General features: G+C 46.1%; 1 protein-coding gene across 2 annotated transcripts in view; it reads left to right on the top strand.

The window, feature by feature from the left end:
* The window catches only part of MLH1 (mutL homolog 1), a 36,456-nt gene that overhangs the window by 6,248 nt on the left and 17,249 nt on the right, over positions 1-12,959 (top strand). For both annotated transcript variants that reach the window (XM_037070692.1, XM_037070693.1), the window contains exons 4-11: positions 465-538; positions 2,119-2,191; positions 3,270-3,361; positions 4,781-4,823; positions 4,959-5,047; positions 7,433-7,545; positions 9,739-9,832; positions 10,732-10,885. In XM_037070692.1, coding sequence (XP_036926587.1) covers positions 465-538; positions 2,119-2,191; positions 3,270-3,361; positions 4,781-4,823; positions 4,959-5,047; positions 7,433-7,545; positions 9,739-9,832; positions 10,732-10,885 — 732 coding nt within the window. The remainder of the gene's footprint in view (positions 1-464; positions 539-2,118; positions 2,192-3,269; positions 3,362-4,780; positions 4,824-4,958; positions 5,048-7,432; positions 7,546-9,738; positions 9,833-10,731; positions 10,886-12,959) is intronic.

The following is a 12,959-nucleotide window of genomic DNA, read 5'->3' on the forward strand; positions in this document are numbered from 1 at the left end:
ATAATTTTAAATGTACATTTCTAAATATGTAATTGCTTCCACATAACAGTTTTGAAAAAAGTGTACAATATTATCTCTTTGGAATGACTTTTATCCATTTCTGAAGGTAAGTTTTAAAATTGTTAAGAGACAAATCATTGAGAATATTTAACATGCCTATAACTCCACATCTAAATAGAATTGCTGTTAATACATTGATTCTTTGGTGTGTTTCCCTTTGGATTTTCCAATATATTTTTCCTTGTTTTAATAACTATGCTACAGATTCCATTTGATATCCTCCTTTACTTTTAAAACACGTTTTCCAAGGGAGTGAACAAAGTGCTGGTTGTTGCCATTTGGTAATGGGAGGGGCAGTGCCCATTACCAGAAGGGAAGAAGAGACGGAAATAACCTCTCCCTCAGTGGTGTGAGGGGTCGGCTCGGCCGTGAATTCTTTCATTCCATTTCCTTCTCTCCCTTAGGCTTTGGCCAGCATAAGCCACGTGGCTCACGTTACTATTACAACCAAAACAGCTGATGGAAAGTGCGCATACAGGTACATTCATCCAGAAATGGGTATTATGTCTGCATCTCCAAGTAACCCAAGTAAACACTAATGTTATCTTTTCTGCGCAAGATCTTGGGAAAATTTCCTTGCCTTTTTGGGGATTAGTTGCTAATTCACAGGTATAGTCACTAGGTAATAATCTCATTTCATGGATTCTTAAAAGATAAGGTGTGACATACTACAAATGTCCAGCAAGGTGTCTGTCACTTGGAGACATTCTAAGTGGTGCCTCGAGCTGACTGTGGGACTGCCACCTGTCTGTGCCTGTGCGGGCTTGCCTTTGTAGCAGGGCCACCGACAGGCTGTTATGCTGGCACAGTTTTCAGAGGCTGGTGCACAGCCTGAGAACAGAACAGAAATAGGATTCGAAGAATCCAAATCACATCTTTGTTTTTATAGGCCACTCACTAGTGGGCATTTCTGCTCATTTCTCAGTTCCTTGAACAGACAAATGTATGAACTAGTGGAGAGTGGAGCGTTTCGGGGTCTCCAGGACTGATGCTGGAGGAGTTGGACTCCTTGTGGATTATAGCCTCCCTAGGTTCTGGGTGGGCTGATACGATTAGAGTCCCTTCTCACAGAGTGGGGAGACAATCCCATTTCCTCCCCTCTGGGACCATGTCTTGCCCGTGCTCGGGCCTCTAGCGGCTCCCCTTCCAGGGCAGGCTTGCCCTTCCCATGTGCTCCCGGTCGACCTCTCAGCATCTTTTCTCCACCCGTCCCCACCTGCGACATTTTCTAAAGCCTCTGTTCTTTTTTTATATTTTTCTCTTCCCAGATGACCTTCCCCGGCCTCTCCACCTGAAACTTACTCCCCCCAGAGCCCAGATGATTTGTCACCCCTTCTGTGACACTGTCACCTACCCCACTCTCACCCTAGGCTGAACATTTCCTTCTCTAGATCACTTAGCCCATTGTGCTACTGTTACTCCAAGAGCTTTCTGAGGCCTTTCTTTGTTACCAGGGCTTCTGCCAGCCTGATACATGATAGTCCCTCAAATTATCACAGATTTATTGAAAAAACTTACTGTCCTCTTAGATACTAGCAAAACTATTCTTTTCTAGCTCAAAACTTAAGAACTAAGGTCCTGGCCAGGTTGCTCAGTTGGTTGGAGCATCATCCTTTATACCAAAAGGTGTTTGATTCCTGGTCTGGGCGCATACCTAGGTCGCGGGTTCCGTCCCCGGTGAAGAAGCATACGGGAGGCAACCAATTAATGTCTCTCCTTGTGTGCGTGTATGTGTCTCTCTCTCCTTCCCCACTCTCTCCCTTCCCTCCCTCCATCTCTGTCCTCCTCCCTCTCCCTCTCAAATTGATAAACATATTCTCAGGTGAGAATTTTTATTTAATTCAAGAACTAAAAAGCAACATTTGCTAGGAGAACAGGGATAAATGTTGGCTTGGTTATGGAAGTGATAGAAAAGTGAGGAGGGAAATGGTAATTAAGACAATATATAACATGGCTATATTTTAACGTATCATTGATATCAGTTTCTTTTTTATCCTTTGGATAAGTATCTATTCTGTTCCTATTGGATAGTTATAATCTCCTGTATTTTCTGATTAGAGCGAGTTACTCCGATGGGAAGTTGAAAGCACCTCCTAAACCATGTGCAGGCAATCAGGGGACCCAGATCACGGTGAGAATGGGACACGGGGGCATGGTTGAGAACGGGCTTTGTATAAATACTGAAATAAAATTGCCTCTGAACTTCCACAGTGGCAGTAAAGTGAATTTCTGCTAGTTAGTACAACCCCCAGGAGATCCTCCTCTACCCAAGAGCATGACCACTGGCTTCTGGGGCACGGCGGCCTGTCCACCCCTCATCTTTTTTAAGGAGCTGGGAGCTTCCTTTTACGCGGATGGTAGAAATCAGGAGCAGGGTAGTCAGCATGGCTCCAGAAGATAGGGGAAGTCAGAGTCCCCGCCTTGCCACTCAGTGGTGGTGTGTCCAGACTCAAGTATTTTAATGTCCCTTAACCTCACTTTTCTCATCTGTCAAATGGCATGAAGAATACCTGCCCCTCCAAGGGTGTTTGGGTGATTCGAGTGTGTCATCAGGAGAAAGTCCATGACACTGCCGTGTTTCTGTGGTGCCACATTTGGTATCTTCCCTCCTGGGATCCCACTAAGCATCCACTGTTGTACGTCCCCCCTTGCTACCTCCAGCCCCAGCTACAGGGCGCCCCCCTGAAGACGCTAACCCCCCAGGCCTGGAGAGGCAGGCAGGAGGTAGAAATGAATGCGTGCTTCGAAGTTCATGTTAAGAGGATCCAGTACCAGCTGACCACGGTGGGGTTGTCAAGAACTTCAGTGATCTCAGAAATGTAACTATTCTTAGTTTGAAAATGTTTGAATGCCACATGATAGTATGATTGTAAAGTTATGTTTGCCCCACTAAATTTTGTACTAGGCTGGGCAAGACTGTACTTTATCTGTCTTCGTAGTGCCAGGACAAAGCAAAGAGTCTGGCATAGAGCTGGCCGCCAGTATCTGTTTGAGAAATTAGTGAATGAATCTGGGAGGCAGGAAAAATATCCCTAATTTAGTCTGTTAAGGCTCCCCTCTCCCTTAATCCCTCCCCTAGTCAGTGCTTAGAACCATGCTCTTGGTAACTAGAGTTAGATTCTCTGACTTAACACCCAGCTTTAGGTGGACTGCTTGGGTCTTTATTTCCATGTCTGTGAATTTATAAGAAAACTCAATCTTCTTTTCAGGTGGAGGACCTTTTTTACAACATATCCACAAGGAGGAAAGCTTTAAAAAATCCAAGTGAAGAGTATGGGAAAATTTTGGAGGTTGTTGGCAGGTACCATTCAGACTCTGGCTGTGGGTCTCAGACCTCTCATCACAGGGATGGGTGCCGTGGCTTGTGAGCTGAACACAGTTGCTGAGCCAGAAGTCGGCAGACTGGCCTGCATCCTGCTTCTTGCCAGGGTTTAGTCACTGCTTCTGGCTTTTCTCTCATGTCCCCAGGAGAGAGTGATTGGTGTCTGATCAGTAAGGGTTCTTTAGTGACAAGCAAAACAAACTATAGCTAACTGGAGCCCAAAATAAATTTATTGGAAGTCCAGAGTGACTCACCAAGGGGTAAGAAGGTGGATTGTTGCCCCTTGGACAGGAGCCGGGGCAGCTTCAGTGATGCAGTGCAGGGACCCTGTCCAGCTGTTTTCATTCTTTTCTTGACTCCGCTTCAGAGCCTCCTGGGAGAGCGAGTGTGATGGGTGTAGCTTGGGCCCCCCGTCCAGTGCCCACGTGCCCATGTCTGTGGGGAGAAGGTTGGCAGTCTGTTTAAGGACATACCAAGTGGAATGGGGAAGAGGGAGTTCCCCAAAGGAAGACTGGGGACTCTGAGCAGGAGGTGAAGGGACTTGGGGCAGGTGAAAGCAACATCATGAGAGTCGCTGTAACCTGCTGGCACGGCGACTCCAACATGGGCTCTCTGAGCCTGCACGTCCTTGACTTGTAACAGATAGGTTCACTATTTTGCAGTATTTCTGGAAAATGAAACATGAATAAAACATTTGCCCCTAATAAAGTGGAACAGACTAGACATAAGTTTTTTTTGCTTCTCCCTGGAATTGTATAAATCAGTGTCAGAATATTAATTGTCTCCTGGAAATAAAGGAGCTCTAGTGGGCTGCTTTGATTCCAGGTGTAGTAAGTTGAATGATTAATTGTTACTGAATTAGTGCATTTTGGTAGACACAACCCTTCCATTCATGGGGCTCCTGGCAGGAAGAATAGTAAGTAATGGCCAATGAGGAGGGCCTGGGAGACACTGACCCGGGACCTCAGGTCGGGGAGGACAGGACGCAGGTGAGGAGCCGGTGTATGCAGGGGCTCTGGGAGAGAGTAAAAGAGTGCGGGGTGGTTAAAGCCACGTTCTCAAGGTGTCCTTGAGAAAGCGCAGACCTTTGGAGTCTGTGAAAATAGAACGGTAAGCGAGGAGGATATTGTACTGAGAGAGAGCCTTGCATCTGGTCAGCGATCTGTAGGGTGGGCCCCGTTTTGGTTGGTTCGGCCACATTTAGCATTGACGTGTCCGTGAAGTCTGCTGGCTTATTTTCCTGTGGGTAAAGTTGCTATGTGAAGGTGTTTTCTTTTGTCTCTGTCTTTGTTTACATCACTTTTCTCCACCAGTTAATGACCGTAAAGGGGGCTCTGACGTGTATGTGTCTTTGGCCGCTCTTTGCTTACTGTTGTGTTTTTTTTCTCTCCTTGCCAGATATTCAGTGCACAATGCAGGCGTTGGCTTCTCAGTTAAAAAAGTAAGTTCTTGATTCATAGAGGATGGTCATGTGTTGTAAAAGAAAAGAGGGTTTTTTACAGTTTGCCTGTCCAGGTAAGGTTATGATGTTTCAGTCACAACCATGAGACAGTGAGTCCTATCTTCTGTTTATCAGCAAGGTGAGACAGTAGCCGACGTCAGAACGCTGCCCAATGCCACGACCGTGGACAATATTCGCTCCGTCTTTGGAAACGCTGTTAGCCGGTATGTTGAGAACTTAACTTTGTAAAAAAATCGTAGGCATTTCATCCCATTGTTTTGGGTAAGATAGCACCTACCTTAACTTTAATAAAAAATGCAGGTGGTTTGCTTTAACCAAATATGCAGGTGGTATCCATGCTTCAGATTTGTTAATATGTTGTTGTGTGTAAGCACCATGTGGGAGCATGTTCTCAGACGGTCTGGCTGTATAAATGGTGTGTTCCTTCTAGGCCCCTGTCTTCCAACATTTGTGTCGTAGCAGGATTCTTCTTCCCCCCAGTGCTCCCTTGCTTCCTCGTCTTCCCATTATCATCACTTCAGGGTTTCATTTATTATCGCTTAACGTTTGTGAATCGCCTTCCATATTCCAGGCTTTGTGCCAGAGTTAAGGATATAAAGACAAACACAGTATTTCCTGCCCTTAAAGACGTCCCTATCTGGTGGCAGGCAGATTTGTCAGTGTCACCATCCTTGTTGAGGAAAGCTTAGGCGGGGTAACTGCTTGCGTTACGGATTCCTTACGGCAGGCCCTCTGCCACCATTCCCGCCACCGCCACCACCACCAAAGGCACCGTGCCTGGCACACGTTCTTAGCTAAACCTCAGGACCTTACAAAACTGCACGTGCCTATGACATCGTCTGAGTGGAAATGTACTAACATCCTTCTCTGTGTGTGCCGGGCATGCGCCAGGCATTGGGGATCCACGCGTGAGTGAGACAGCCCCTGGCCTCGCTTTCTCAGATCATCTTAAAAGCAGCAGCAGAGGGCACAGACCCCAGTTTTCTACTTTGAAGACAAATTATTTATTTTTGAGTAAAACCAAGTTTCCAACAATGAAACAGTCCATTTGCTTCTAATTACCTCTTTTCTGACTAGCTAAATGGTAATGAGTTAATTGTTTTAAAATTGTGCTCCTAGAGCTAAGAGAGAGGTCTAGTGTACTTTTTAAGTGAAAGTGTACTTTCTAGTGAAACTTTTAAGAGTGTCTTGACCAAATTTTAAGACTCCGAATGAGTTGTCACGAAATTCCTAGGGACTGTAAGCGATTCGAAGTCCCACCTGGAGCAGCAGATCCCAAAGTGTGTTTCTGGAACATCAGCTTCCTGAGACATTTGGGCAAGAAAGGGTTTGCTGGTTCATTGTGTGTGGGGAACACTGCGCCCTGTGCACAGGGACTTGGAGCGCACGTTGCTGCTGCTGCACGGGAGCTTCCGCTCCATCCTGCCCACGCTTGGTGGTACGTGCCTGGGGTGTGCCAGGTGCTGAGCTGTGTGGTGGGGCCATGTGTGGGAGGCGATGAGGCAGAAAGGGTACCCGCCCTCGGGACTCACATTCTGGTGGCAAAGACACATGAAGTAACTACCCATATTTTGCCATGCATAATACACCCTTGTTTGCCCAGATTTTTAGGGGAAATAAGGATGTGCATTATACATGGATAGTACCAATTCCTTACCCATATAAATGTTAATTCTTTTATTTATGCTTTTGCCGTCAAAGTGTAATTCGAGAAAGCAATAATGATATCCTTATGCAAAATAATACCCTGGAATATGGTAATCGGTTGTGTTTCTAAATATAAATAAATAAATGATTAAATTAAAAATTAAAATCAAAGATTTTTTCCCCTAAAAATTTGGAGTAAAAACATGGTTGCGCATTCTACACACACCAAAATACAGTGTGCCGTTCATTGGTAACTGTGCTGGACGCTGCAGAGGGAGGGTAGAAGGCACTGGGGGGGGGGTCTCCTGGGGCCAGGACGGGAGAGTCAGGAGGTTCTGTGAGGAAGGAGCCCCTGAGATGTGAGGGATGAGAAGGAGTTAGTTAACTAGCTGACAGCAGGAACTGTCTTGCAAAGGGACCCACGCTTGGGAAGACACCTCCTCCCCACAGGCAGAAATGTGTGTGGCTTATATGAGGACTTCTTATCACCTATTAACCTCACCTCCCCCAAAACACACTCTGGGGAACACCACTCTGGAGCCCCGCTATGCAGCTCCGTTACGGCGCGATAACTCGGTACTGTGAGGGATTCAGCAGAGATGAGTCTCTTGGGACTCTCATCTTTGGGATGTACTTACTAGGATCAATAAAGCTTCAGCCAAGTAAGGTTTCGGAGCTTGGACATTATGTCCCAGCAGTTAGTGCAGTGCTTGGCATACAGCGTAGGTGCTTGGAAACACTGACTGGCTGGGTAAGTGGGTGGACGGACGGACAGACTGATGCGTGGGCCCAGAGTACCTCACCGAGACCAACTCACTGGGGTCTTCCTTTGGCAGAATTATTTTATGGGAAGGAGCCCTGATTTTTCCAATTCTGATTCTTTATAATATTTGAATTACCTGGCATTTTCAGAAGCCTCAACATTTTTCTTTTCCAACCAGAGAATTGATAGAAGTTGGGTGTGAGGATAAAACGCTGGCCTTCAAAATGAAAGGCTACATATCCAATGCAAACTACTCAGTGAAGAAGTGCATCTTCTTACTCTTCATCAACCGTAAGTGCCAAAGAACCGAGTGGGGAAATCTGTCCACGGGATTTTACGGAGCCGTGGAAAAGTTCTAATCTGCGGGCTTGATTACTCGCAGGGACACCTTGTGCTGAAATGTAGTTTGATTAGGAAGCATTTATAATTAATTTCTGGTCTAAGTCCGCCCAGCCCTCTGAGATGCGCTCATCGCTCGCTGACTGTTACCCCCAAGAGGGAGCTTGAGAGAGGACATGGTGGGCACCTACCTGCAAGCCAGCGTCCCTTTGTCACCTGCTGGCATCCGAGCCTTTCCAAGCAGGCCCTGGGCAGGTCTTTGTTCTCGCCTTGCACAGCAGGACACAGGGAGAGGGGGGGCTTGGGGTGTAGGCAGTGTTATTAAAGTGAAGAAGTTGAATGCTGAGCTCCTTGAGATTTTTCCTTTTAAAGAAGGAGAATTATTTATAATACAAAGGACAGTATTAAAATCAGGGAGAAAATGAACTAAATAAATCTGGAATTTCTTAGATTTCTTTCCAGCCCTCATCTCTCTGTTGACATAGTGTTTGCATGATTGCTGCCTACTGAGCAGATATTGTTGTGCTTTCTGCTGCTTTTCCTTTAATTGTATATTATACGGTTTTGAGAGACAGTGACAAGGCAATGACAAATAATCCCAGACATGGTCTCATTCAACTGTTTTTCAGTTTCCACCTGGAAGCAAGACGCATCTTTCCATTTGTTCATTTTCTTATCATTTTAATCTCGTAGGTCCTTTACCTTTGTTGTTCAGAACAGTTCATAATTATTTTATCATTTTTGTTTTGTTTGTTTACTGTTGGAAATGGTATAGTCCCTGCTTCCACATCACATATTTGACAGCAGTCAAAGCAATGTGGACCCAGCAAGGAGAGAGCCAGCGTTTTGTGGCCACATTCTGTTACACTGATCTTTCTCTGCTTCGTTGGAAAGGATGGAAGCCCGATACATAACAAAGCTTGGTTTGATCAGGGCTCAGAAACTGTTTTTCGTTTGCTTTTCCCCAACCACAAAAAATAACTGCTTTGTAGCGCATGTTGGCCACAGAACAGATAGGCAGCGATCGATGTAAATGCCTCCTGAGTACGCGTCTGTGCGCCTGGCAGGCTAGTTACTGCACAGGCTCTGGTTAACAGGAGCTCATCTGGTGCTGACACCAAATTCCCAGGAGGAAAGGGGTCAGGCTCTATGTGTGTCACTCAGCCATCTACACAGGGTGCAGCTTCACCCAGGTGACAGGGACACAGAACACTCCTTTGGCACGTCTCAAGTTCTGAAACCTCGGCAGAGGGGCTCCAACTGTCCCTTTGTCCAGGACACACCTGGCCCAGCCCAGTGTGGTCAGGACATGTGTTCTACAGTACAGTGACGTCATTGATGGGGCAGTGGATATAGTGAGCCCTCTGAGATAATAGTTTCCTTCCCGATAAAGTCATGGCCACTCTTCCCACTGGAAACAAAAAGATGTGGCGTATCATTGGCTACAGGATAACACGTCATCAGCCGGTCATCCGTCTGGGAAGAAAGGAAAGCTGTGTTTTCTAAAAATAGATCTTCTTCCGATTTTAATCTTACCTCTTTTCAGCTTTTATTGTTTCCACCCGCCTCTACCCTGCCTCATTTCCTAAATTACCTTCAGCATACAGTCGGGTATTTCTGTTGCCAGAAGTGCCTGAAAAACTCATCCTTACCCTTCATTACTCAGTTTGGATGTCTCACTGCCCCCTTGTCTGACCACGTGGCACCCACACCTCTCTCGCAGTGCTTACCACTTGAGGTTGGGATTAGTTTATTCCCAGCACGTGGTCCCCAGCACATGTCGCACGGGATAGGCAGCCATTATGTATTTGCAGGAGGAAAGGTCTGAGCCAATGTCAAACTGCCAACTGCCCAGCAAGGGCAAAGGTAGTCCACGTGGCTGAGTGAGGGGACAGGAAGTGGGGGGGAGGCAGAATTGACTGCCCTATTGTGTTCTGCAACTTGGGCGAGAGGTGAGAGCCGGAGCCCTTAGTGAGATGCAGGGAAGTAGCCCCACATAAAGGGGGCTCTACCTTTCTGGGGTCCGATGTCGGAGTCCCTCCAGGGGTGTTCTTCCTGAGGTGACTTAATGGCGTGTATGGCTCTTCACCTGTCACCCACCCATCAGGACAGTTTTTAGCTGGTTCCTTCCCTTTTATTTTTTAGATCGTCTGGTAGAGTCAACTGCCTTAAGAAAAGCCATCGAAACAGTGTATGCAGCCTATTTGCCCAAAAACACACACCCATTCCTGTACCTCAGGTAATGTAGCACCACACTTCTCACCCAAGGCTCTCGAGAAACCCTCTGTCGTGCTGTCCTCTTTGAAAGAGATGGGCTTGCTGATGGCCTGGTGGCAGTAGACCTCGTACCCAACTAGTGAAAGGATGTCCTGTCCCTTCTCACAGGTGAAGGGCACAGTTTTCTTTCATTTGCTCGCTTGTATAGCGGACTCTCACTGAGGGCCTCCCATGTGCCAGGCACTGTGTTGGTAAAATAAAGATGAATTACCAGGCAAACCCTGCAAAGAAACCCTTTCCACCTTCTGGGTCCCTCCAGCACCCTCTGCTGACAAAGGTTCACATTGCCACGCTCCGTTATCACAGAGCAATCGATCAATGAACAATGAGTTTGGGGCTGAGGAAGTAACTAGTTGATAGTCTGCACACCCAGGAAGCTGACTTTGTACATTTTAATGATAGAAAGTTTTCTCACACATATTTTTGTTTTGATCTCCATATAATACCTAATAATAAGTAGGGGACAGGTCCATGTTTACAAGTGAGAAAACTGACCCAGAGGAATTAAGTGACTTGCCCTGGGTCACATCATAATAAGTTCCACTAGGAAGGATAATAATAGCTGACATGTAATAAGTGTGCCAATTACATGCAGAGTGCTTCATGTAAGTTTAATCTTCACTTTACAAATGAGGGAACTGAGGCAAAGGGAGATGATGTAACTCCCCAGAAGCTACCCGGCTTTTATGTAGCAGAGTCAGCTTCTGAGCCCAGGTCACTCTGACTTGATCTGAAGTTTTGACCCTTTTGTATAGCACTTGGCCTCCCCAAGCCTTCTGCCTACCTCATGCACCGCGGACATGAATTTTTTCCGCATCCTTCACCGTCCAAGGTCACTGTTCTCTCTCCGTTTTCCTCCAGTTTAGAAATCAGCCCCCAGAATGTGGATGTCAATGTGCACCCCACAAAGCATGAGGTGCACTTCTTGCACGAGGACAGCATCCTGGAGCGGGTGCAGCAGCACGTTGAGAGCAAGCTCCTGGGCTCCAACTCCTCCAGGATGTACTTCACCCAGGTGAGGCTGCTGTCGCCCCTCTTTCTCAGGTGCCCTTGCCACCTTAAAGTGTGCCCCGTCAGACATGAGAGCCCACATTTTTGTCTGTTGCTGTAAGACATTCTTTCCAAGTATTTGATCGTTTTAGTAACGTTTTTGTCTTTGAACCTATGAAGGTATTGTCAGTTTAAACCTGGGCCTGGAGTCCTGAGGCCTGACTTCTTCTCATTCTGCCTCCATCTGGGACCATGGACTGGGTTCCAAGGAAAATGAACTGTCTGAAACAGAACAGGGTACACTGTCTGTGCGTTCTTCCCCCAGGAGATGTTCAGGCAGCTGATCCTACACACACAGGGCAGAGCGGAGGGACCGGGCGCAGGGAGGCTGAGGGTCGGAGCATCTGCCTGTGTCGGTGCACAGCCAGGGAGAGTTGCTGGGGGAGGTGGGGGCCTGGCGCAGAGCTGTCCCTGCTCCTATATGTTCTCAGACTACTTTCTCTCCCTGCCAGCAGCAGGCCACCCCAGTCCCTGACTTTTGGACCTCGGAGTCACCTCTGTCTGCTGTCCAGCTTGTGCCTTGCACGCCACTATCCCGGGCCAGTAAGCACAAACCCTGGTTTGCAGTGAAGCCGTTTGCTATGGAAATCAGCAACCCTGGGGACCCCTGCAGTTGGTTCCAGTGCTGTCACACTGACGAGCTATTTCACTGTTCTGGAACTTCAGATTTCCAGCTGCAAAGTCGTTGTGCTAATGACTGCTTCCTAAAACCCTCCTGAGCAGATTACATAGGCAAACACACCACAAGGGTTTTGAATTGTCCATGAAGAAAAGTTTTTCCTATTTGAACAAGATTGCTACCTTAACTTTTTATTACTTGACTCCTTATTATTGAATAATTTTAACCATCCATAAAAGTGCAACACATACTCATGGACCCACCACCCAGCTTCAGTGACCAGAAACACTTTGCCATGCTGTTTTCTCTCTCCCTCCCCCACTGTGGGGTGAGGACAGGAGTGTTCTAAGGCACATTCCAGGCATTTGTTTTTTTACATAGTACTCTCACGAAATTTAAAGTATTTTTCTTATATCACTTAGGGTCCTTTTTAAAAAAATAAAACCTCTAATTTTTTTAAAGTGTTTTCAAAATTATTTTATTTATTTTTAGAGAGAGTGGAAGGGAGGGAGAAAGAGAGGGAGAGAAACATCAATGTGTGGTTGCCTCTCGCATGCCCTGAGCTGGGAACCTGGCCCACAACTCAGGCATGTGCCCTGACCGGGAATCAGACCGGCAACCTTTTGGTTCGAAGGCCAGCACTCAAACCACTGAGCCACACCAGGAAGGGCTCAGTGTCTTTTTTTAAAAATTGATACTAAAGAAGAAGAAGAGAGAGAGACACATCAGTTTGTTGTTCCATTTATTGATGCATTCATTTGTTGATTCTTGTATATGCCTTGACTGGGGATTGAACCCGCAACCTTGGCTTACTGGAGACAATGTTCTAACCAACAGAGCTACCTGTCCAGGGCAGTCCAGTGTCCCTTTTTTAAGTAGTAAAATGAATAGTAATAATAGAATTTAATATCCAAACCATATTTAAATGTCCCAATTGTCAAAAAAAGATCCTTTTGTAGTAGCTTTGTTTACATCTATATCCAGTTCATTTCCACACATGAAGTTTGTTTGTTATGTATTTTAAATCTCTTTTAAGTGTCTCTGAAATTAGGAAAGTCACCCTACCTTATGTTGTTCCCATTGGCTTATTCTAGTTTACCTGTAGAATAATGTGCATTTTGGATTGTCTGCTTCTTAATGCTGCTTCTTTAACTTGTTCTAATCCTCCATATTCAGATAGAAAAAGGGGTTTTGTAAGCATTCTTGGTAGACGAAGCCATGTACTTTCTGTCGTGGCCCAGCAGGAGGCACATACTGACTGGCAAAGTCGTTTTGGTGATTCAGCTGGTGATGGTCTGATGCCTTCATTGTAAAGCTCCCCGTTGATACTTAGCTCAGTGGTTTCACCATTCATTGGGATTGCGAGATGGTGCTTTCCTGATTTTATTATTTTTCTCTGTGTTAATGAATTATAATTCTT

This window comes from Sturnira hondurensis, unplaced genomic scaffold (assembly GCF_014824575.4).
Source record: "Sturnira hondurensis isolate 20B ecotype Veracruz unplaced genomic scaffold, ASM1482457v3 Scaffold0019006, whole genome shotgun sequence".
Taxonomy (NCBI): Eukaryota; Metazoa; Chordata; class Mammalia; order Chiroptera; family Phyllostomidae; genus Sturnira; species Sturnira hondurensis.